The sequence below is a fragment of the Numenius arquata genome, chromosome 2, assembly GCF_964106895.1.
Source record: "Numenius arquata chromosome 2, bNumArq3.hap1.1, whole genome shotgun sequence".
Taxonomy (NCBI): domain Eukaryota; kingdom Metazoa; phylum Chordata; class Aves; order Charadriiformes; family Scolopacidae; genus Numenius; species Numenius arquata.
The window spans coordinates 1,355,244-1,377,380 of record NC_133577.1 but is presented as its reverse complement, the minus strand read 5'-3'; the positions used below and the strand labels follow the sequence as shown (position 1 = coordinate 1,377,380).

Here is a 22,137-nt window from a genome sequence, read left to right as displayed (position 1 = left end):
TTCTTCTCAAACTGCATTAACAGCAATTCATAGTATATTCTTAATAGATATCCGAACGCTCTGCAATCGATGTGGTTTAAAATGCTGGTAACAGAAATATTGCAGTGACTTTAGAAGATGGAACCATCCTGTGCTTCAAGGCCTGCGGTGATAGGAACAGGCAAATTAATATGGTAGGTGGGTGATTTTAAAAGCAGAACCACTTCCTGGATATATGACTGACAAGAGCCCTGCTAGAGCGCCTTTATACTCTTCAGGCTTTGAATTCGCCAGTCAATGTGAGGAGAAAAATTAAATTTTCACAGGACTTTTACCTGATATCCCAGGTAAACATAATTTTGCACCGGGCTCTTACCATGGAGCTATCTATACTTTGATAGATTTAGAGCCACTCATTATGCTTTTACAGCAGGTGGCAGAGACAAATAAAAGCATGCTGTTGAATAAAAGGAGCAGATTGTTCCAACTACGCATTTGAGCTGGATGAGAAAAGAGTATTTCATTCCTGGTGTGACACCTTCGTACGTGTGAGTCCCAGAGAAATTGCTGGTAACGGAGCCCTGCGTAAGGGAAGAGCTGTGATGTCGGAGGATCGTTGTGTGCCTGTACCAAAGATCTACTTTCATGCTAGAATTTTCTTCTCCTGTCTTGGTGGACTCCTTGTTCTTAGTGGATAAATCTCCAGCTCTTTAGAATTGAAGAGCGTGAAATTTAAGATGCTACTTGTGCATTTTGGATAACATCAGAGGTGGCTGGATGCAAGAACAGATCTCAGAAACAAACCATAAAGTTGTGTTCTTTTGACTGTCCTTCTATACGTGCTGTTCCACAGCTGAAAAAGGTCCTTTGCGATGCCGAGAGGTTACAGAAATAGCTAATAAAGAACGCTTCTAAAATCAATTTGTTTTGGAAACCAAATTGGGTACTTCCGTTTCCATCCCTGCCCCACATCCAGAAGGTGCAGTTTTCTTTCCTTCTTTTCCCTTATTACTTTCTGAAACTTAGTGCCAGATTTTGGTGGGGACATACTTGGGAGCTGGTGCTGCTAAGGAAATATCACGATAACGTTTTTAAAAAAGTAATTTGTCTTTAAATTCAAGCATCTTTAAATAGCTTTTTATAGGTGATATGTAAACCTTGACTATATGATCTTTATTAAATTTAGATTAATTTTTTGGATTTTAAGATTAATTTTAAGATTAAATTTAGGTTATTCTTAATGACCTTGTTATTTAGTGGAGCTTTAATTTCTTTTCTGAGAGTTTAGTGTGGGATATTCATATCTTTCTTTTTATAATGAACATTTAAGATTCCTTATCTTTTATAAATGAAAATGGACATGTCAGGACATTTTTATGAGACTAGCATGAGTTATCACTTGTCTTGTAGAAGGATGTTGAAGAGGACTGCGTGAGAGTTCTAGTTGTGTTTAAGCTGAAGTTAATAGCTTAGTGAAGTTTAAGGGGAAAGTAATGGAAACAGCAAGTTGTTGATTTGCTTGTTTTCTGTGGAATGTAAATGTTTCTCAAATACTTCCTGAGCAACTGAATGGAGGGACCCAAAATCCAGTTAGCAGCTGGCAAAATGACCACCCAGACTTAAGATTCCCTCTTTCCTCCTAGCTTACCATCCCAGTTGTCAATGGGGTGTTTGTTTCAGGTGGCCTACGAGGTATGCACAAATTCCACTGCTGCGGTAGCATTGAAGATAAATTGCAGGTTAGACATCAGCTGTAGCTAAAGGAACATTGGTACAGAATCACAGAATGATACAGGGTTGGAAAGGACCTCTGGAGATCATCTAGTCCAACCCCCTGCCAGAGCAGATCCACCCAGAGCAGGTCGCACAGGAACGTGTCCAGGCGGGTTTGGAATGTCTCCAGAGAAGGAGACTCCACCACCTCTCTGGGCAGCCTGTCCCAGGGCTCTGCCACCCTCACAGGAAAGAAGTTCCTCCTCATGTTTAGATGGAACTTCCCATGTTCAAGTTTGTGCCCGTTCCCTCTTGTCCTGTCCCTGGGCACGACTGAGAAAAGACTGGCCCCATCCTCCTGACACCCACCCTTTGAGTATTTATAGGTGTTGATCAGATCCCCCTTCAGTCTTCTCTTCTCCAGACTAAAAAAGCTCAAGTCCCTCAGCCTTTCCTCATCAGAGAGATGCTCCAGGCCCCTCTTCATCTTTGTAGCCCTCTGCTGTACCCTCTCCAGCAGTTCCCTGTCCTTCTTGAACTGGGAAGCCCAGAACTGGACCCAGTGCTCCAGATGGGGCCTCTCCAGGGCAGAGCAGAGAGGGAGGATGACCTCCTTCCACCTGCTGGTCACACTCTTCCTGATGCACCCCAGGATGCCATTGGGGTAGGATATGTAAGGGGTCAGTGGCTGGTGCTGAAGCACCGTTTTATTGAGTTGTGGGGGAGGTTACAATGGCTGAGTCGGAGATTTTGGACTTGTCATCTGCAGATTCTTGGCCAGATGCTGAATGGCAAATACGAATATGTATTGGAGTTCAGCTGCCGAACCTCACTGGAAGGTGCTAAAGGTTCATCAAGCCCATCCGCCTTCTTCCATGCACAGTGCTGTCACGTTGTTGTGGAGAGTGGCCCCGTAGCTGAGTTAGGGTACTAACAAGTCCTGACCTTCGGTGTACTTCTCTCAGATGTGGTCTTATGTTCGAGTGGTTAAAGAGTGATTTAAAAATGTATATGGTTTTGGTCGAATGACTGGAAGAAGATTACTGCAGGTTTCACCCCCCCATCATCTCTTCTCCTTGTGTTTTCCACGCAGCATGTTACCATAGGTTTGTCTCTTGGTACCCAGAGTTACCAAAATGGCAGGCAGGCAGTTGGCTGTTAAAACAGGGAAGGGGACATCCAAATTTCCTCATGCTTTAAATCGTAAGGAGGAGACTGCAGGGGGTTTAAAAGGCTTAGTCTGTCTTGTCGCGTTGAACTGGATAAATCACTATGCAATTGGCTTTTACTCTACTTGCCTTGACATGTCAGGATCTGTGGGTCAGAGGAGGAGGTTTGGGCAGCTGTTACAGGGTGAATTTTGTATTTTTGTATTTTTTGGTAATCCGTCCTGATAAACTTTGTTCACGTGCCTGGATAAATGGGTGTTCGCTTGCTCTGCGGGTGCAGCAGTGATGCCACGCACGAGGAGGCTTGGATTGCTGGCTGTGTATCAACAGATGCCTTGTTATTGCTAATCAGAACCCTGATAACTAAAATTAATAGTGGGCACAAAGATGAGCAATTAAGGACATTCGTCTTCCAAATGAGTCTACAAGATTCATTGGTAGTTTGAATTTATATACCGAGGGCACTTAAACCATTAAAAAGGGTAATGGGTGCCCCGTAGGCATGTGCTTCAAAGCCATATGTCACGTTGCTGCTGGGACAGCAGACAGCGATAACTTCCCTTGAAGGGAAACTGCTATTCATTTATCAATTAAATGTCGAAGGAAATGTACATTTTTGCTGTAGAGTGATCATAGCAGTGTATTGTAAGTTAAATCAAAGGCCAAGATTTATGTTCTAAGCCTTTCTGGCTTTGTCATGATAGATGTTAATTAGAAAAGTCTCTCGGTGGTAATGGGGCATTGGAGTCGGACTTTTAAAGGCATAAATGTTTCTTTGACGTGGAAATATTTCTCTTCTTGCGCCTTGCAGTCTTTGACAGTGACACTGATGTACTAACCAACCTACTACTGAGTATGAGATGTCAGTTTTTTGTTGTTGTTGTTGTGTTTACGTTGTCACAGGGTAACATTTGAGAAGGTTTTGCTAACCTGGAGCTGAATATGAAGTTTTAAGGTTTTTATGGTACGAGGATTTAGCAGGAATTTCACTCCGGTGTAGAGGTTTCTTTCTCTCCTGGTGTTGTCCTTCCCAGCCAAAGCACTGGGTAACAACTGGTCCTCGGTGAAGTAGAATTAGGCTGTTTTGTCATTTATTCAAAATGACAAATGCTTATGCAGAAAGGCGGGAATTACTTGAGTTGTCTCATACTGAAAATTAATCTGTTTGGGATGCAGTCTGGATTTTGTAAAAAGATTTAGTAGAAGGGACTTCCCTTTCCCGAATATGAACACTGCTTTTGCAGACTTTCTTCCTGCTGTGTGACATTTGAATACTCCTTTTTACGCAGGTTAAAAAATATTTTTATCCTCAATTTGGTGACCTACATGCGCAGTCCTCTTTTCCTGTTCTCTGTTCAGTCCTCGTTCTCCCCCTTCCCCACCTCCAGCCCGTTCTCCCCTGGGATGGAGCGTGGACTGGAGAGAGCCCGGCGGGCATGGGAGCGTGGCGGCTGTTGATGGAGTGACAGTGACTCATTGGAGGGTGACACTAGAATAACTGGAATCCATAGTAAGGATTTGTTTGTTTGTTTTTTCTCAGAACCTGCAGGACCTGTCCCATATTTTGGAGTCAAAAACTCAGACGGTGAAATCATCACAAATGCTCCCGTTACTCTAAAGGTGTTGTCTTAATGAGGAATTTTTGTTGTAAGAGCAGTTGTTAATTGGATCGATATGCCCTAACTATTGAGGACAGGGAAGAGAGGGTGCAAGAAATAGCGCCCCCGATTTCCAGTTGTTCATAATCTAATTCTTGAGTTCTTATATAACGTCTTTTCTGGACTAAGAAATTACTGCCTAAATAAAGATGAAGGTGCTGTGCTTTCTCTTTTACCTTCTCCTGGTCTTGCCTTTTATTTTTGAGCAGGAGGAGCAAATTCAAGGACTGTATATCATGAATGGAGATAACAGATCCCGCAAAGTTATGTGTGTGGCATCTGTAGTTTCTTGCATTTATGCTCTACTTTGTCTGGAACCAGGCTCTTTTGATTCCTTTGTTTCCTCTCTTTCAGACCTTGATCTCTTCCCATAACCGTCATGTTTTCTTCTCTCTCTTTCCCACTCTACTGAATTGCCGTGAGTGGAGAATGTAATAAAAAAGTTTCTGAATGAGGCAGAGCAGACATTACTGGGCTATGGAGGATTTATTTGGGTTTTTTCTTTCTTCTTTTTCCCTGTCACTTCTCCTCACAACTTTTGTTCTAAGGTTTTCATATCCGTTGTTTCTGTGACCCTGAAAAAGTGCCTCTAATTTGTGTGCTGTTATGCTAGATTGATTTAATAAAGCAAGATTACCCAGTTCATTCTGCAGCAATTAGTTCATTTCGAAGTAATTTTAATCATTTTGTTGGACTGCTTTTGTTTTGGGCACACTATGTATCCTCATTGTCGGTGTTTGGACTACTTGTGCTTTCAGTGCACTGAGTTGTTGATTTGCCCCTTTACTTTTTAAGCCTGGCCCGTTATTTTCGGTTTCCCCCATGGTTTAGAATAACCTCGTGCTTTTTGTCACCCAGAGGGTGGGCCAGGTTTCACTTGGGCTCAGCATCCTGGCCTGCGTCATTAACAGTGTGGCCAGCAGGACTGGGGCAGTGATGGTCCCCCTGTACTGGGCACTGGTGAGGCTCCACCTCGGGGGCTGTGTCCAGTTCTGGGCTCTTCACTCCAAGAAAGACATTTAGGGGCTGGAGCACGTCCAGAGAAGGGCAACGGAGCTGGTGAGGGGTCTGGAGCACAAGTCTTGTGAGGAGCGGCTGAGGGAGCTGGGGGTGTTCAGCCTGGAGAAAAGGAGGCTGAGGGGAGACCTTCTCGCTCTCTACAGCTCCCTGAAAGGAGGGTTGTAGCCAGGGGGGGTCGGTCTCTTCTCCCAAGGAACAGGCGATGGGACAAGAGGAAACGGCCTCAAGTTGCACCAGGGGAGGTTCAGATTGGATATTAGGAACAATTTCTCCACTGAAAGGGTTATGAAGCCTTGGAATGGGCTGCCCAGGGCAGTGGTGGAGGCCCCATCCCTGGAGGTATTTAAAAGGCAGGTAGACGTGGTGCTGAGGGACATGGGTCAGTGATGGTTTTTATCGAAGTTAGGTTGATGGCTGAACTGGATGATCTGAAAGGTCCCTTCCAACCCAGGTCATTCCATGATGTGGGTTTTAGCTTTGCAGAGGTGTCTGTGAACCATGCCACAGGCTCCGGCGCTGTGGTATGCCCTGGAGGAACACCTCTGCTTGACTCTTGGAAAATCTATGCTTTTAAAAAAACTAATAACAGATTTCTTCCCCAGGAGGATGTACGTTCGATGATGGTCCTGGACCCTGTGACTACCACCAAGACCTTTACGATGACTTCGACTGGGTACACGTCAGTGCTCAGGAGCCTCACTATTTGCCGCCCGAGTTGCCTCAAGGTGAGAACCCTCCCCAGATACTGAAGGGATAAGTTTCTCTGGTGACTCAGGGCCTCGCTGAATATGCCCGTGGGGGCATACTTTGTGATCTCCACTTTAACCTTGATAATGGAGGTAATAAAAAGAAAGAAAAATAATAAATATAACAATCTTGATAATTGAGAAAGGTTTGTAGATCAAATCCCCCTTTAAAGCTAGGGGGGATAGGGAAAGGAGAAAGGAAGCCATAACCGCCTCTTTATTCTGCGTGGAATTCCTGTTGGCTCTCAGTGAAGTTCCACATCTTCAGTGACAGTTAACGTATCCATTGAATTATTCAGGTGTGCATTAGAACAAATGGTGAAAAAAAGGATATGTGCAAAACCCCATACACTGATTCCTTCCCTCCCCTCTCCCCAACCGCTCCTCATCTGAAGGTAATCAGAAAAGCTTTGATTTATGGAAATATTGCCGTTGTTAATTACTATTTAGGACAGGTAATGAATAACTGAAGAGGTACAGCCTACATGACCTTGCCTGCTCACCTTTGATGAACAGCTTAATCGGCGCTTCCCAGACAGCATGATATGCTGAGAAAATGAAAGCATTTGAAATTCAGCTACATTTTCCAATTAATAGTACATTAAGTAATTAATCATGCAGAGGAGGAAAAAAGGTCATGGCTATTTTATTTGTATCTGAAAGGTTTTGTGAAGTGAGGTATGTGTGGAGAAGGAGTGGGAGATGTTGCCACACAGACGTAACCTAACCTCTGCACCATTCCTTTCCCTGCTTTTTAGATATTGTTGTGGATTATTAATGGGTGGTTAATGTATGTAACTTTACTTCATAACTGCTGACTAGCTGGGTTCTCCCTGCGTTGGAGTCACTGATCTGAGTAGCTGTCACCATGCCCCATATCTTACAAAACAGGTTAAGCAAGATCCACACTTTCCTTAATGGACTGCTTGGTGCTTCCAGTTTCCGTACGGAAGAGTGAGATTAAGCCCTGGAGCCTCGGCATTCATGATGATATTAACACATTCCCAATAATATCTCCCCTAGGAAGGCAGAAATGACTTACTTTTCAGTTTGTGTTTTTCAGAGCCTACATGGTTTGTTAAAATGGGGGAGGTATTTTAATTGAGATGGGAGCACCATTTGGTAAAAAAAGTTGTTATTCTCAGACTTCAGGCACACTCCGTACAGGAAGAAAGCAATTTGAGGAATTGTAATTTGAATGAATCTAAATGACAAGATAGCTGCTTCTTGCTTCTCCCAGATAACAGACCTGTCATCCTTAGGCGGTTTTCAGGGTTAGATGGTACAGTGCTCTCTGACTTTGGCACCAGATTTTGGTTCAGTTCTGCTACAGACCCTTTTTCTGACTGTGGCACGTGGGCTCTTCTGGAGGAATCTGTATGTGACATTGTGGCTGCTCAATAAAATCTAGGAGGATAAAGTAATGTTGCAGAGATAGTCCAGAACAGATACAGGAGAATCTCTGATTATTATTATTTTTCTTCTTCTGGATAGAATTCTACGCTTCTTGGACCACTGTTTAAAAGTTTGATGTTTGGTAGTTGAGATCCAGGCTCAAAGGAGCGGTCTCATCTGATGAGCTGCCCTTAAGAAGTTTGGTCTTCAGATTCTGAGGATCTATGGTCTAGATCCTCAAATTTAGATTTAGATCAGTCTAAATACTTGAGCTCTTTTGTGTTTGAAATAGCGTGATTTTATATGAAGTCTAAGAACGTAACACAGTTCTGAAATGAGCGCTGAATTCCTCCGGTGGGTCTGCGGGGAAGTGGAGCAGCAAAGAGGTTCAAGCAAAAGCGGGAGGGAAATAATTGTGCAATTATCTGCCGTGCAGTGTTTTAACATTGCTGACCCTGCCTGCTCACTGTGGAAACGGCAGGTTGGGAAGCAGTCCGCTGCTCGGGAAGGAGTTAGCCAAGCAGAATAAGATGTGGTAATGAAGGTATCGGTAAAAATTAAACTACTGCTGTTTTCACTTTGAAAAAAGTGCCGGGTTTTCTAACCTTGTAGAAGCCAGGGATCTCCTCGGGACGTGAGTCAGCCCACTTTTCCCGGTTTGGTGAGAGAACGAGAGGAGAAAAGGGGCGCCCAGGAAAGCTGAGCAGTGCAGAAAGCAAAGTGCTGGCGTAGGGATGGTTTTCTCTCCATCTCTTCTTCTCGGGGTCTATAATCCTGCAGCTGGGCTCAAAGCTCCCTAACGCACGTGTAGATGTTCTCCCCACGGATGCCCTTTGCAGGGTTTGTAGCCCTCGTCCCTTACACCTCTCTGGCATCCGATGCACAGTCCTGGGCTTGCCCTTTGTACGGGAATACATGTTCCAGTACGGCTTTGTCTCAGAAGGAGTGCTGTTTGCCATTATGTTAAAAAGTTAATACTCTCACACTGAGTATGTGACTTTTAGGGTTCTAGCTTCACCAGATTCCCCCAGAACCATTGTAGTCATAAAGGATTATATTCAATTTTCAAATGTCAATTTTTAGTCTTCGTTCACTTCAGACAGTCCTGTTAAGAAAAAAAAAAAAAAGAGAGAGAGAGAAAAGGACGTGGAAAATAGGAAAAAAGAAAAATTTGACAAGTTCATGTTTTACTTTTGATTCAAGGGAGGGTTTTAACTCAATGCTGTGCTTTGGAGAAGGACAAATTGTGGGAAATTTCAGACCTAATGGCACTCCAAAATGCTTTGGAGTGCTATGAAAATGTGAAAGCTTGTGATAATGGCAAGCATTTTGCAGATAGAGCAATAGTAAACACTACTGGTAAGGCAAGTGTGATTACCTCTGAGCAATTAATGCAACTTCAGATTCTTTTTGTACTGACCTCAAATTATGAGCAAAGGCAAAAGCCACTTCTGTTATGAGAAAAATAAATGCAGTACTTAACGATTAATTTCACAATTAAGTGAATACGTAGAGCAGGTGCTTGTATACAGCTTTAAATTCCAACTTATAAATTGTTTGAACTGCAGCTTACGTGGTAAAACCTTTGGATTACTTACTAAAACCTTGGAAAACACCCGATGTCCAGCATTAGGTTTCTAAGAGCATAGAGGAGCAACTGTGCTGGATCAAGCTAAAGGTCTGCTGGTTTTTGAGAGCAGCCGTTAAGAGTTGTCTGGGGAGGAGTAAGATAAATGAGTGGTGATCATGCCCTGAACGCTCTCCCAGTTTCCAGCATTTTGTCATTTAGGAATTTCCTCAACCAGAAATGGTCTTTATTCGTGATGTTCTCAATGGATCCATGTCTTTCTGTCAGCTTTGTCTTGCTGTCTGTAGGCTCCTTGAGGACTTCTAATATCTGCTGTGTCCTATAACTGCCAGCATTTGCTACAAATCATGGGAAGACACAGCTCTTTCTACTTAGAATCATAGAACTGTTAGAGTTGGAAAGGACCTTAAAGATCATCGAGTTCCAACCCCCTGCCCTGGGCAGGGACACCTCCACTAGAGCAGGTTGCTCAAAGCCCCATCCAGCCTGGCCTTGAACCCCTCCAGGGACTTGTTTTGAACTCGCGCGTTATTTCTATTTGATATGTGTTGGCCTCATGTCCTGTAGCAGGAAGTGAGCAAAGCTGATTCCTAATCACCTTTTCCAAGCCATTCAGGTTTTTAAGTACTTCTAAAGTAAAATATGCCCCCTTCTCTTGACATCATTGAAGGTTGAATGTCCAAGGCTATTGAGTTGTTCTTTATGTAGAATTGGCTCCACAAGTGTGGATTTGCATTTTGTGTGAGGCAAAATTGGTGACAGAGTGCTCTATTTTTGTAGACATGGTGACAAAAACGAAGTCAAAGTATTTACCGGTTGGTCTTTGTACCTCTGAAGAAAGACATCTATACATTGAAGTGAACCCTTTAGACCATGCATTATGTTTTCTGGCTATGGAGTTCTCCCAGTTATTTAGGGGACTATTCATTATGTGTGGAAAACTTTGTTTTGCAGAAGACTTAGATAATAGTGCTTTCTTCTATCACTGAGGATGTGCGAAGGAGTAGTTTTGTCCTTATTAATATTATTTACTGATGTTTTTACCCTTAGATAAAGAAGATAGTTTATTTACCCTGTTTGGTTTGCCTCTTAAAAGCAGCATTATTGTGAGACTATGCAGGGTCAGGGCACGAGCGCCTGTAATGGGCTGCGTGATGGGGAGCCACTTAATGAAGGGCTTTTTTAATGTAAGGGCTATTACCCTCCTGGATACAAATGCAATTTGAAGAACGTCTAAATTATAGTGGACAATAGTGACATGCTGAGATGGACATCTTATTTCTGGGCTCTCAGATGGATAATGTGCCCGGATTGGATGTGTACTAATTTTTTTGCATTGTGTCTCTAGAAATCCGAGGAAAATGAATTAACAGTAGTGGGTGAGGTACTTAGTTGCACTTGTCACGTAGCTTGACTAGAGGAGAACAGATTACATCTCTAAAGATGTTCTTTAGTAGTAGTGTGTTCTGCAAACGCAAAGTTTATTTTTTTACAGTGAAGAGTATTGCAGAAATTAGTTTGCTTTACAGAAACGACGTATGACCTTATATGTTGCCTCATTTTAAAGAATAAAACTAAATTCACTAATCTTTGAAAGGACAAAGAAAAAAAAAAAAAAGGAAAAGAAGCAAACCAGTCCTGAACAGTAAAACATTGCATATTCTGGTTCAGGCTGATGTTTTGGGGTCCCTGGTGGAGGACGGCGTGGTTATTTCAGAATGGAGAACATGCGCAACGAAAAGCAATGGAGATGGGAGGAAGCGTGTTGACAAGTAATTTTAGCTTTCACAGTAATTTTTTGTTTCTATAGGTTTTAGGCAGAATGTTGCTGGCTGCTCATTCCCATGTCCCCTCGTTCCCAGAGGCATCCTCACGTTGCTGCCTCCTCCCAGTTGCTCTGTTGTGCCTGTGGCTGTGAACTGGTGTGGATTGAAAAATCATAACCAAGGGGGAGGGGGAAAAAAGAAAAGAGAGTATGTGTCAGTTCGTTAACCGCGATGATTGTGCAGCTGTAAGGAGTTGTTGTGCTGGTGCAGCTGGTGGGGCCCGTGGGAGCTGGTGGCATGGGGCGGGGGGGGGGGGTCACGGGGGTTCTGTAAACCTCGGGGGCGCCTGGAAGAAATATGAGAATTACACCCTTAGATTTGCATGCAACTTTAATTTTTCCTGTACAAACAGTGTTGAGCATTTGTTGTGATCTGGAAGGTCAGTTGTGTGCTGTTTTTCTGCCTCGTACAGGAAGGAAATGGCTTTTGTGTCACCTGTGTGACCCAAATGAATTTCAGCACAGGACCAGTGTAAGTGTTTATGAAATGTATAAATGAGAAAGGGGAGCCAGAAGGTCATGAAATTTGTATTTTAATATAAATTTCATATGAGTGTGGCTCAAGAAGCAAAGCTGTAGCGTAGGGGTCATATAGATGAGACTTTTGGCCTTTTGGTTCACTTTGTACCTGAATTTTTTGCCTGTAGAAATGAAACCACCAACCAATGAATAAATTTTAATTACGTGGCTGTGTACGGGTACGGTCAGACCAAAGTTAACAGGAAAGCAGTGTCTGGCGAGAGCTGGGTGTTTCTTGAGGAGCTGGGAAGACGAGAGCTCGGTGAGGAGCAGGAGAACTCTTCACTACATCCTGGTGGTGAAGCTCTGATCTCCGAGCTCCGTGTCCGAGCTTCAATCCACACACCACGTGCCCACTTGCTGCTTTGCGCTGAGGAAGGGTGGAGTTCAAACAGGGTGCTTTCGGGGTCTCTTTATTTTAATAGACAAAGTTTTCCAGTCCACTGGCAGTTGAGAACTGACTTTTCAAGGTTGTGGCTCACGTTGCCAGGATGAAGGTAATAGATCAGAGAAACTGCGCGCAAGGGAATTTATTGACCAGCCCATGGATTGGCAAATGCAGTTCAGGAAGGTAGTGGTTTTTAAAGTTTGATCGTTGAAAGCTTGTCTGGGTCATTACATTATGAAATAAGTTGTAAAAGCTTGGATCTGCGTTTAGGGCTGCTAAGAAATTCCGGTTGTCTTTCCTCCTCTTACATTTCTTTATGTGGTGGCATTAGATAGGTTTTATTTAAGGTGACTGAGAGAACTTTTTTTCTTACTCGCATTCTTCAGCCTTCATCCACTCCTTGGCCCCAAAAGTTGACTGGTACTTGTTTCCTGTTTAACTTGTCAGTACAATGCAGAGCTGAATTTATTTCAAATACTTCTCAGAAAAGCATATTTTACTATTTTTTTTTATTCAGGAAGCCTTGTAGTTGGTTTCTTGTCTGTATTATTCGTTAGTAGCATCTTTAACAGAAAGAAACCGACCTCCTCAGTGCAGTGCAATTAATGTCTACCTAAAGAACACCTGTAAACATCCTGCTCCTGTTTGGCCTGCTCAGTACAGTGCATTAATCAATCTATTGACTAATTCCAAGGGTTCCCTGTTGTTCTCAAGTGCACTTCACTTGGTATGAAGTGAAAAGAGGAGTGGGATGCAGGGAAGGCTTTGTAGATAATGCACAGTGTAGCAGTGCTTTGGTACGTTTAGATAAGTCATTTTTTATTTGGAAGTTTAGGCACAGGATTAGGAAAAGTAAGGGTTTTGTAGGAATAGAAATGACTTTCACATACGAGTAACACCCATATGTTGGTTTTTCGTTCATTGACACAGATGGATTTATTCTTTTTCCTCTGGGTAGCGAAAGACAACGTTTAAAAAAAGATTACTTGCTGTATTTGCACAAAATATACTTCACCTTCAAGGCCAGCTGCTACAGCTGTTTACGTAGAGTGATATTTGTTTGGGTGTTCTTTTTTATTTTTCTTTAAAGTTATAATACTATTTTGTTGAGCCGTACCTCTTCCATGCAATATGGAAGTCCAAAAAGCTCATTTGTTCTCGAGTAGCTTATCTTTTTACTTGCTGTATGTGTTGAATGAGTGTATTTCAGTGGTATCAATTAAGTTTTAGAAAAAATCTGTCATATTGTTATTTTGAGTATAGCGCAACCAAACTCCAGTGAAAGCTATGTACAATGCTGCCTTCTGAGATACTGCTCTTTCCCTTTCTTTGTTCCTCCTTTCTTTCCTAGTTTAGTATTTGAAGAATTAGTTGAGGAATTCGAAAAACTGAAGTATGAGTTTATTTCTCTAAATCTGGAGTAATAAATTGAAGCAAAGTGAGAAACCTGTTTACTGCGGGTAGAGTTCCATAGTAGTAGTAGGTTAATCTTGGACAAAACTACCTTTGCCACGCAGGGACCAAAAATGACTAAATTTGCCATGTGCTGGGGCTGTCACAGCGTTCATGATAGCGTCCTTGCTCGTGGTGTCTGTATCGGGAGAAGTTCAGATGGCGTTGGCCATCAGTGCAGCGCTGTCGGGGTGGGGAGAAATGGCCAGTTCTGGTCAACTCTTACCACTGCTAAACTGGAGCCCGGCTGGAAGTGGAAGTTTTTCGTTGCTTCTCTGAAGCCAGCTGCTCCCTGGGGAACTGTGAGCGTCAGTGAGAGGTGTTACCCGAAGCCGCTGTTTCGGTAGCGTTGTGAAAGGGGAAGAAGAAAGCAAAACGGTACTGTGTTAGTCTTTTGGAGTTTTGGGGAAAACAGGGGTTGAATTGCACCTTGGTAGCCTAGAAGGTGTTCCAGATGATTTGAGGGATTTGACAATCAGAGTGTGTGAGGCTGGAACTAGTGCTGGTTGGATTTCTCACTGCTCCCCTGCATGGAGAGGAGCAAGCCAGCCCTGCCTTTCCCTTCTGCATCTGCCTGTTGTGCCATTGTCCTACCATCATTTTCACTCTTGGACTGCCTGCGTGTGTGTGTATATATATATATATATACACACATATATATTTATTTTTCCTCCTGTAGATAACAGCAGTAGGCTTTGCCTTGGAATTTTCTGGCTATTTGGAGTGTAGCGGAGGGCCAGATCTGAACTAAGGTCCTGTTGCTTCTCAGGTGGCTTCGTTTGGCTCGGAGCATGGGCACAGATCATAGAATGGTTAGAGTTGGAAGGGACCTTAAAGATCATCCAGTTCCAACCCCCTGCCATGGGCAGGGACACCTCCCACCAGACCAGGTTGCTCAAAGCCCCATCCAGCCTGGCCTTGAACCCCTCCAGGGATGGGGCATCCACAGCTTCCCTGGGCAACCTGTTCCAGTGTCTCACCACCCTCACAGCAAAGAATTTCCTCCTAATATCTAATCTAAATCTCCCCTCTTCCAATTTAAAACCATTACCTCTTGTCCTGTCACTACATCTCCTGACAGAGAGTCCCTCTCCGGCTCTCCTGGAGGCTCCCTTCAGATATTGGAAGGCTGCTATAGCTATACCGTGGCACGGGCACAGCACATCTGGTGGCTTTGTACCCTTTGGCTTGATTAAACCTTTTGGACAGATTAAAAAGCAGCCAACTAGTGTATGTGAATTTATTTTTGCATGTTTCTGGCATCTCCTGTTCTTTAGCTTTGACATTTCTGTAGGTAGCCCTGAGTGGGAGCATCGTTGCTCTGCTTTCTGCTCCCACTCACCTGTGGGCAGTTTTTACCAGGCCAATGAATGCCAGATTGAAGCAACCAGGAGATGGAAGCAGCCAGGTTAGAAGTAAAGCGGGGAAAAAGTAAAATAATTTTACTACTTGGAACAGGGAAAATAAAAACAGAGCCTGGGAATTATTTGGGGGAGGCAGCGAAGGAAAACCACCCCAGGGTATGAAAAAGAATGGTGTTCAGACAAGATGGAAAAAAGCCCTTTCATAGAATGAGTAATGTGCAGTGGTTGCTAATGTATGTTATTATTTGTGAAGCAGTAATATTACGAAATACCATGTATTTCTGCGGTGAAGGTGCTGTGGTAACCCTTCGTCCCTCACGGTCTGAGGGACTATCTCCCCTTCCCCTGTTAACTTCTCACTTCTGTCACATCAGAGACGGAGCCTGTTAGCAGTGGAAGCGCAGCAGTGAGCTACTTTGGATTCACGGCAGAGTTAAGGGCATTCCCAATCCCACTTTTAATGCAGGATCTGTTCTGCAACTGGAAACTAATACCGGAATTGCCTATCTATAACCTCGGCAATGGCAACCCCAACAACAGAAGGAGCAATGCCTGTAAAAACAAGCAGAAAACCTTAAAGTAAGGTGAGGTGAAATTCAGGCAGTCACGTAATAGCAACAAAACAGAGGGAAGTGATACTTTTCCTCCACATTTTTTCATGTAGTGTGTCTGAAATTTTCCTGTCTGCTTAAATATTGATTTCTGAGCTCTAAACCTTTTGCTGCTCAGTATGTAATTTATGTTCCCTTGTTGTGCTTTGGCTGCAAGTCTGTGCTGATGCAGCAATCGTTGATGTTTGCTAATAGTGACTAAAGCTGCGGTAATAATAAAATTGTATTATTTTACAGAGCAGATACTGAATCAACTGAGATGATTTAAACTTTTTTTTTTCCTTAGATTGTGGTGAACTAATGGAATGACTGTATTCTGGAAACAATGAGATTTTTTTAATTTGGGCATTTCTACCATTACTTTTACAGATACTTGTTCAAATTGCTGTTATCGAGCCAAATATGATCAGTAAGGCTTGTTTCATCCCTCTGCCCTCCTCCCCCCTGTCCTTGCTGGGATTATTTTCTTCCCTTTCCCACCTTTCTATATAGAGAGAATTTTAGAAGGCAAATCCTTTGTATTGGGTGTCACACAAGCCTCATTTGCAAGGACGTAGGCTGTGGAGAGGCAACGGCTTAGGTGAATATATTAGAGAAGGAGCAGGTTAATGTCAGGTGCGTGGACAGATTCAGTTGGGTTGCTTTGCCTCACGTGTGATGTTTGTGTGTGTTTCTGAGTCTCGCTTAATCATTAGCGTGGGTAACGTCGTTGCCGCAGAGCCAGCAACATCCAAAGCTGTCTTCCTTTCTTCCCATCTCCACCTGAACTGGAAAGCATAACCTCCTTTAAATATGTTCTACTGTAGATTACAGAATATTATTCAGAAATTAAATCCATGAAGAACATGACCTGCCAGAAAAAAAATACTACTTTTAAAATGCAGTGCGTTTTTTTTCATTCCAAAATGTGTTGCTTCTGTCCACAGCTTGGGCAGGTTTTAATCAGATTTAAACTGTAGTTAAAATTAGCAAGCAAGAAAACTTGAATTAAATCATGCATTTTTAACTTTGATTTGCGTTTTACATAGTGTCTCTTTTGGAGGGGAAAAAAAAAAAAGTAATCCCCCTCCCCCTTCCCCATACCCTTTCTCTTAAGGGGCTGCTGTCTCCTTCACGAAGCCGTTCAGCACAGCTCTCAGCCACGTCCCAGGCTCGGGTGGCTTGACTGTCGAAAGCTGCGTGGTCCTCTGGTGGGGGCAATGTCTATGTTCTGTAATACTTGGTGAGAAGCTGAGTTTTCCCAGAGGCGTTTGCAACCCCAAACAAACGCCTTCTTTCCTGAGGAGGAAAACCTGGAGAACGTGTCAGCGGGAGGGACAGAGCTTGCATCTGTCCAAAGAGAGATGGTGGGTGTTTTACAGGGCAGCCCATGTGTGACTTGGGGAGGGGCATGTACCTCTTCCCATGCTCTCCTTCCCCTTCGTGCACTCGCAGTGTTAGTTTGATTTACTGACACTTCCATACAAGGGTTTGAGCCCTTTTCATTATCGACACAGCACACGTGCTGGTTTCTCCAGGGCCTGTTGCTGGAGCAAGCTGTTGAGTTTCTTCCAAGAAGAAACCTGGGTCTAGGTGCTGAGAACTTTCTCTGGATATTTAGGTAGTGGCCACATTGCCTCAAATATACTGGTCTCCACATGTGGCAATCTTCTAATGCTATTGCAGCTGTGCTTCTGTCCCAGAGTGTCCCCTCATCTTCTGCAGTTCATAGTGCATGTGGTGTGCCCGAGGCGTTACACTATAAATACATCTTGGGCGGAGGCAGAATGTCCCTTTTACTATCTCTGATAGTGTGAACTGAAGAAAAAATGTTGTATGGACAGCGGTTGTCAGCAGGGCTTGGGAGAAGAGCTGGGCCACGTATGATGCCCAGAGAAGCTGTGGCTGCCCTATCCCTGGAGGGGTTCAAGGCCAGGCTGGACGGGGCTTTGAGCAACCTGGTCTGGTGGGAGGTGTCCCTGCCCAGGGCAGGGGGTTGGAACTCGATGATCTTTGAGGTCCCCTCCAACCCAAACCATTCTATGAGGTATGAGCTTGTCTTCTGCAGAGGGTGTCACCGGTTGGCTTGGAGGTTAAGGTCCACTGCCTGTGCCATCCACAACAGCAGAACAGACACAGTGACACACTACCCAGATCAAGTTATCTAAGTTATAAGCAAGAAAGAACAGAGGTTTCTGGTGGGCCTTGAAATAGATTGCTTGTAGCAGAGGCTGTGCATCAGTGGAGAAGTATACAGAAGTCAGATATCCTGCCAGACAGCTATGGAAACACCAGTCTACTTTTTCACTGAATGTTTTAAACCTGTCCTACTAGACTTGAAAAATGCCTGATATCAGGACACTACTTTGTCTGGAGAGGTATAATTCAGAAATACTCTGGAGTAATAAAAGCACAAGGGCAGGATTAATTTCCATTTTTTTTTTTTTTTTGGTGCATTTTTGGTTTTGCTCTTTATTTCATGAAGGGAGGATGCATTTAGCTCTTCTATTGTTTCAGAGGAAATAGCTTTTAAAGCTCTCAGTCTGTTCTACAGTATAAAATCACAGCTTCAGAAAAAAATGGATAAAAGTGAAGAACTTATAGGCACACTTAGTGTACAATACTGGGCTATCCAGACCAGTAACTTACTACTCCAGCTAACCTTATTTTCCGGAGGTTCTCCACCTGCTATTGAGCTGACTTGGCTTGAATGCTCCACTGGGCCAGTCATACTGGTTCAGGGGCACGTGTATTGCACCGTTCTGGGGAGATGTGCTGTGTTCATGTGTCTAATATATTGTGTGGAATCATAAATGCACCAAAATTGTGATTACTGAGGGATTTGTGAGTACTTTGTCAATGTTTCAGGATCTCGCAGTTTAAAAGAAAACAACACAAACCCGCAACAAAGCCAAATAAAAACTTCCTCCTCCTCTTTTGTCTTTCTAAAGAGCAGCTGTCAGGATATAACAGCTATTTACTCTATTTTGGATCAAACCATTTTTAACTCCGTTGAGGAAGAAAACCTAGCCACGTATAAACACTAATCAGACGTACCGTACTATTCCAGAGAAAGCCAACAAGCAGTGTGAAGCAAGCGTTTCTCCTGTGTGCGTATTTTCTCTTGGCTAATTCCCACGGCTGAGGGATCAGCGAGCAGGTGGCGTTCAAACAGGAGAAACTGTTGTCATTAATTTTTCCTCTTTGGTGTAGTTGACATCTGCCAACCCAGCCTTTCCCTTCCATTGGCTTCTCCCGCTGCGTGTGCGTTTGTACCAAGCCTATGGTTCGCTTTGAGATCTCCGAACTTGTGGTCTGTCTTATAATAAAGAAAACGTGTAGGTGGGTGACATGTGCGGTGCCAGAAGTGATGGCTTCCTCTGCTCTTTGTGCCTCCTGGCACAAGTGTCTCGGGAGCAGATGACTTTGGCTCCAGGTTTTGTAGGTGGGTTCTCATCACTGTCCTCTCGGCTGGCAGGAACGGCTCTGCTTTCTAATTAGACGGTGGTTGCAGGTAGATATTAAGCTGGTATAGGTTTCCAATTAGGCTGCAGCTTCGCAGATCACAGTGAGGCAGCCTAATACCTTACTGCTGAGTAAAGGGATTATTGTGCTCCTCTTCACTCCCTCTCCTCCCCTGCCTCCCCAGCTAGTTGTACTCATCAGAGCTTACTGAGAGCTGATATAACTCATTATCCCAGGGAAAACGTTGCTGTTTTTCTGGATCTGGCTGGCTTAGTGTGTTGAGTTGACTCATGGAAAGGTCTGAGGAGCACCAGAGCCAGCAGCACCAGGGGGCAAAGGAGCAGGAAGGAGGAGAGGCACAGAAATGAGAGAAGAACGCAGACAGGGAGTTGTTGGGTCGTGCCACCTGTAAGCTGTTAGAGCAGCTTGTGTCTTGAGTTTCTTGATAACTACAATGTAATTTCCACCCTGTCAGCCCCAAGTTTTTCATTGGGTAGTCCTGCCAGTGCCCTCGTACGGGGTCTTGTGTGAACCCAAGAGATGCGCCCGTTCATCTCTCTTATCAGACAATGGATATATGCATTTATGTGTAAGTGCCATCTCCAGATGCGGGGAGCCATGTAAGTAACTCCTTTGGAGGTTTCAGGTGTATAATCCAGACCACTTTGCTGTACGATAGCACGTTGTTGCAAAACGTTCTCCACTGGATTTCATTAAGTGTATACGGAAGAAGAGGTTGTCAGCAGTTAAAAAGTGATGGTTACTTGACTGCACGAACAGAACTGCTGCCTCCATCAAGCAAATGCAGCCTATTCAATAAAAAGGCCACTGTACCATATCTTGAAGCATTCATGGGCAAAAGTGTCAAGGAAATTTTTAGAAAAAAATAAAAATAAAAATGAGGTGATTCCCTCTAGAATAAATCAATTTTGCAATCCTATCAGCTGATCTAGTATGAAAAGAGAAAAAAACCTCCTTAAAAATTATCATGTAAATTTACTTACATTTGTATAAAATTAATGTTAATCATAATGCACACAATTTAATTCACATATATAATTTATAGTTATGTAAAATTATAGTCATGTAATATTCATGTAGCATTTATCTAAAGATTTTGATTAACGAGGGTGAAAGAAGCAAAGCTACAAAACAGTAGACAGCTTATGGGTAAGGATCAGAGGGCAAATCAGCAGAGGTGATATTGCAGTGAGTGTTTGCTACAGCCTATCGAGAACAGGAGAGAGATGAAACCTTCTTTATGTAGCTGGTGAAACCCTCACAATTACAGGCTCAGAGAGGTGCTACCTTCACAAACGAGGAAGATCTGTTGGAGTGTGGTTGAGGGCAGTCTCAGCTGAAATGATGGTGAGACTTGAAGAGAGGAGTCACCAAGACGAACAGCAAAATTAGAACCTTGTTCTTTTGAAGAGCAGATTTTGACTTGTTCAAGGACTTGCTTGGCAGGATCCCATCGGGAGGTGCCCTGAAGGGCAAAGGGGCCTGGGAGAGCTGGTTGATCAAGGGCAGCCTCTTGGAGCACAGGAATGGACCATTGCCATGTGTAGAGAGTTGAGCAAGCTTGGCAGAAAGCCATGATGGATGGCTGGGCCTGAGCACAAAAAGGAAGGGCAGAGACAGAAGAAGGGACAGGCTGCTTGCGAGGGTACAGAGACATTGCCTGTTTATGCAGGGATGGAGTCAGGAAAGCCAAAGCTCATCTGGAGTTGAAGCTAGCAAGGGAGGTGGAGGACAACAGGAGAGGTTTCCTCCGTAAGTACGTTGGCAGCAAGAGGGAAGCTGAGAAGAGTGTGGGCCCATTGTTCAGTGAGATTGGAGAACTAGTGACAAGGGAAAAGTGAAGGTACTTGATGCCTTCATTGCCTCAGTTTTCATAGGCAGGACTTATCCCTAAGCCTGGCAGGTCCTGGAGTCTGCTAGCAGAGTCTGTGGGAGTGAGGTGAGGACAGAGTTAGGGATCACTTAACCACTTGGATGACAGGCACAAGTCCATGGGACCAGCTGGGATGCAGCCAAGAGCTGGCTGATGTTATTGTGAGGCTGCTTTTTGTTATCTTCAAAAGGTTGTGGCCCTTGGGGGAGGCTTCTCAGTCCTGGAAAAAGGCAGTGTCACACCCATCCTCAAGATGGATGAGAAGGATTCAGGGAACTACAGGCTGGTCTGCAGCCTCCGCCTGGGAAGATGATGGAACAGATCATTATCGAAACTGTTTGCAAACACATCAAGGACAAGGAAGGGGTTGGTGGGAGCAGCCAACATGGGTGAAAAGGGCGAATCATACCTGATCATCCTCACTGCTTTCTGTGATATGAGGTGCTGTGGACAAGGAAAAGGCAGCGCATGTTGTATACCTTGGCTTTAGCTGGGCCTCTGACACAGTCTCTCATAAGTTGTTTATCACTGAACTGCTGAGATATGGGCTCTGCAAGTAGACGATGAGTGGAAAATTGGCTGGACTCCCAGGCTCGTAGTTGCAATCAGGGGTCCAAAGTCCTGCTGGTGGTCAATTTAATATTTTCAGTATGCTGGAAGTCAGGGCTGTTGGATAGTTGGAGAGTCCTGAGCAGGTTGCAGAAACGAGCTGACAGGAACTTCATGGAAGTTGGGAGGGAGCAGCAACCTCATGCACCAGCACACACTGGGGCCGACCAGCTGGAAAGCAGCTTTTGAGAACCTGGGGGTGCTGGTGGGCCATGAGCCAGCAAAGATGGGCTGTAGTAGGCAGCGGATGATCCTTCCTGTCTGCTCAGCGCTGGTGAGACACACCTGGAGTTCTGGGACTGGTTTTGGTCCTCTCGGTTTGAAAGCTGTGGACATACTGGAATGAGTCCAACAAAGGGCTACCGAGCTGGTAAAGGGGCCTAGAGCACAGGACATCTGAGGAGAGGCTGACAGAGCTGGGCCTCTTCAGTGTGGAGAAGAAAAGGCTCAAGAGAGACCTTGTTTGTGGTCTGGAACTGCCTGATCAGAAGATTTGAAAAAGGTGTAGCCGTCCCCTTTTCTCACAGTGACAGGTTGAGTGGCAGTGGACACAAGGTGGAATATGGGCGATTCTGGTTAGATATGAGGAAATAATTTTTTACAATCAGAGTGGTCAAATACTGGAGCAGGTGCCTAGAGAGGGTGTGGGATCTTCATCTTTGTAGGTGTTGAAGACCCGAGAGGCCTGCTGTGTACTTTAGCCTGATCTGAGCAATGGGTTGGACTAGAATGACCTCCAAAGGTCCCTTCTGACCCGAACCAC

General features: G+C 44.1%; 1 protein-coding gene across 1 annotated transcript in view; it reads left to right on the top strand.

Annotated features, from left to right (window-relative positions):
- Nucleotides 1-6,037: 6,037 nt before the first annotated feature.
- The window catches only part of PTPRK (protein tyrosine phosphatase receptor type K), a 310,488-nt gene continuing 294,388 nt past the window's right edge, over nucleotides 6,038-22,137 (top strand). The window contains exons 1-2 of the mRNA XM_074144586.1: nucleotides 6,038-6,046; nucleotides 6,129-6,264. Coding sequence (XP_074000687.1) covers nucleotides 6,038-6,046; nucleotides 6,129-6,264 — 145 coding nt within the window. The remainder of the gene's footprint in view (nucleotides 6,047-6,128; nucleotides 6,265-22,137) is intronic.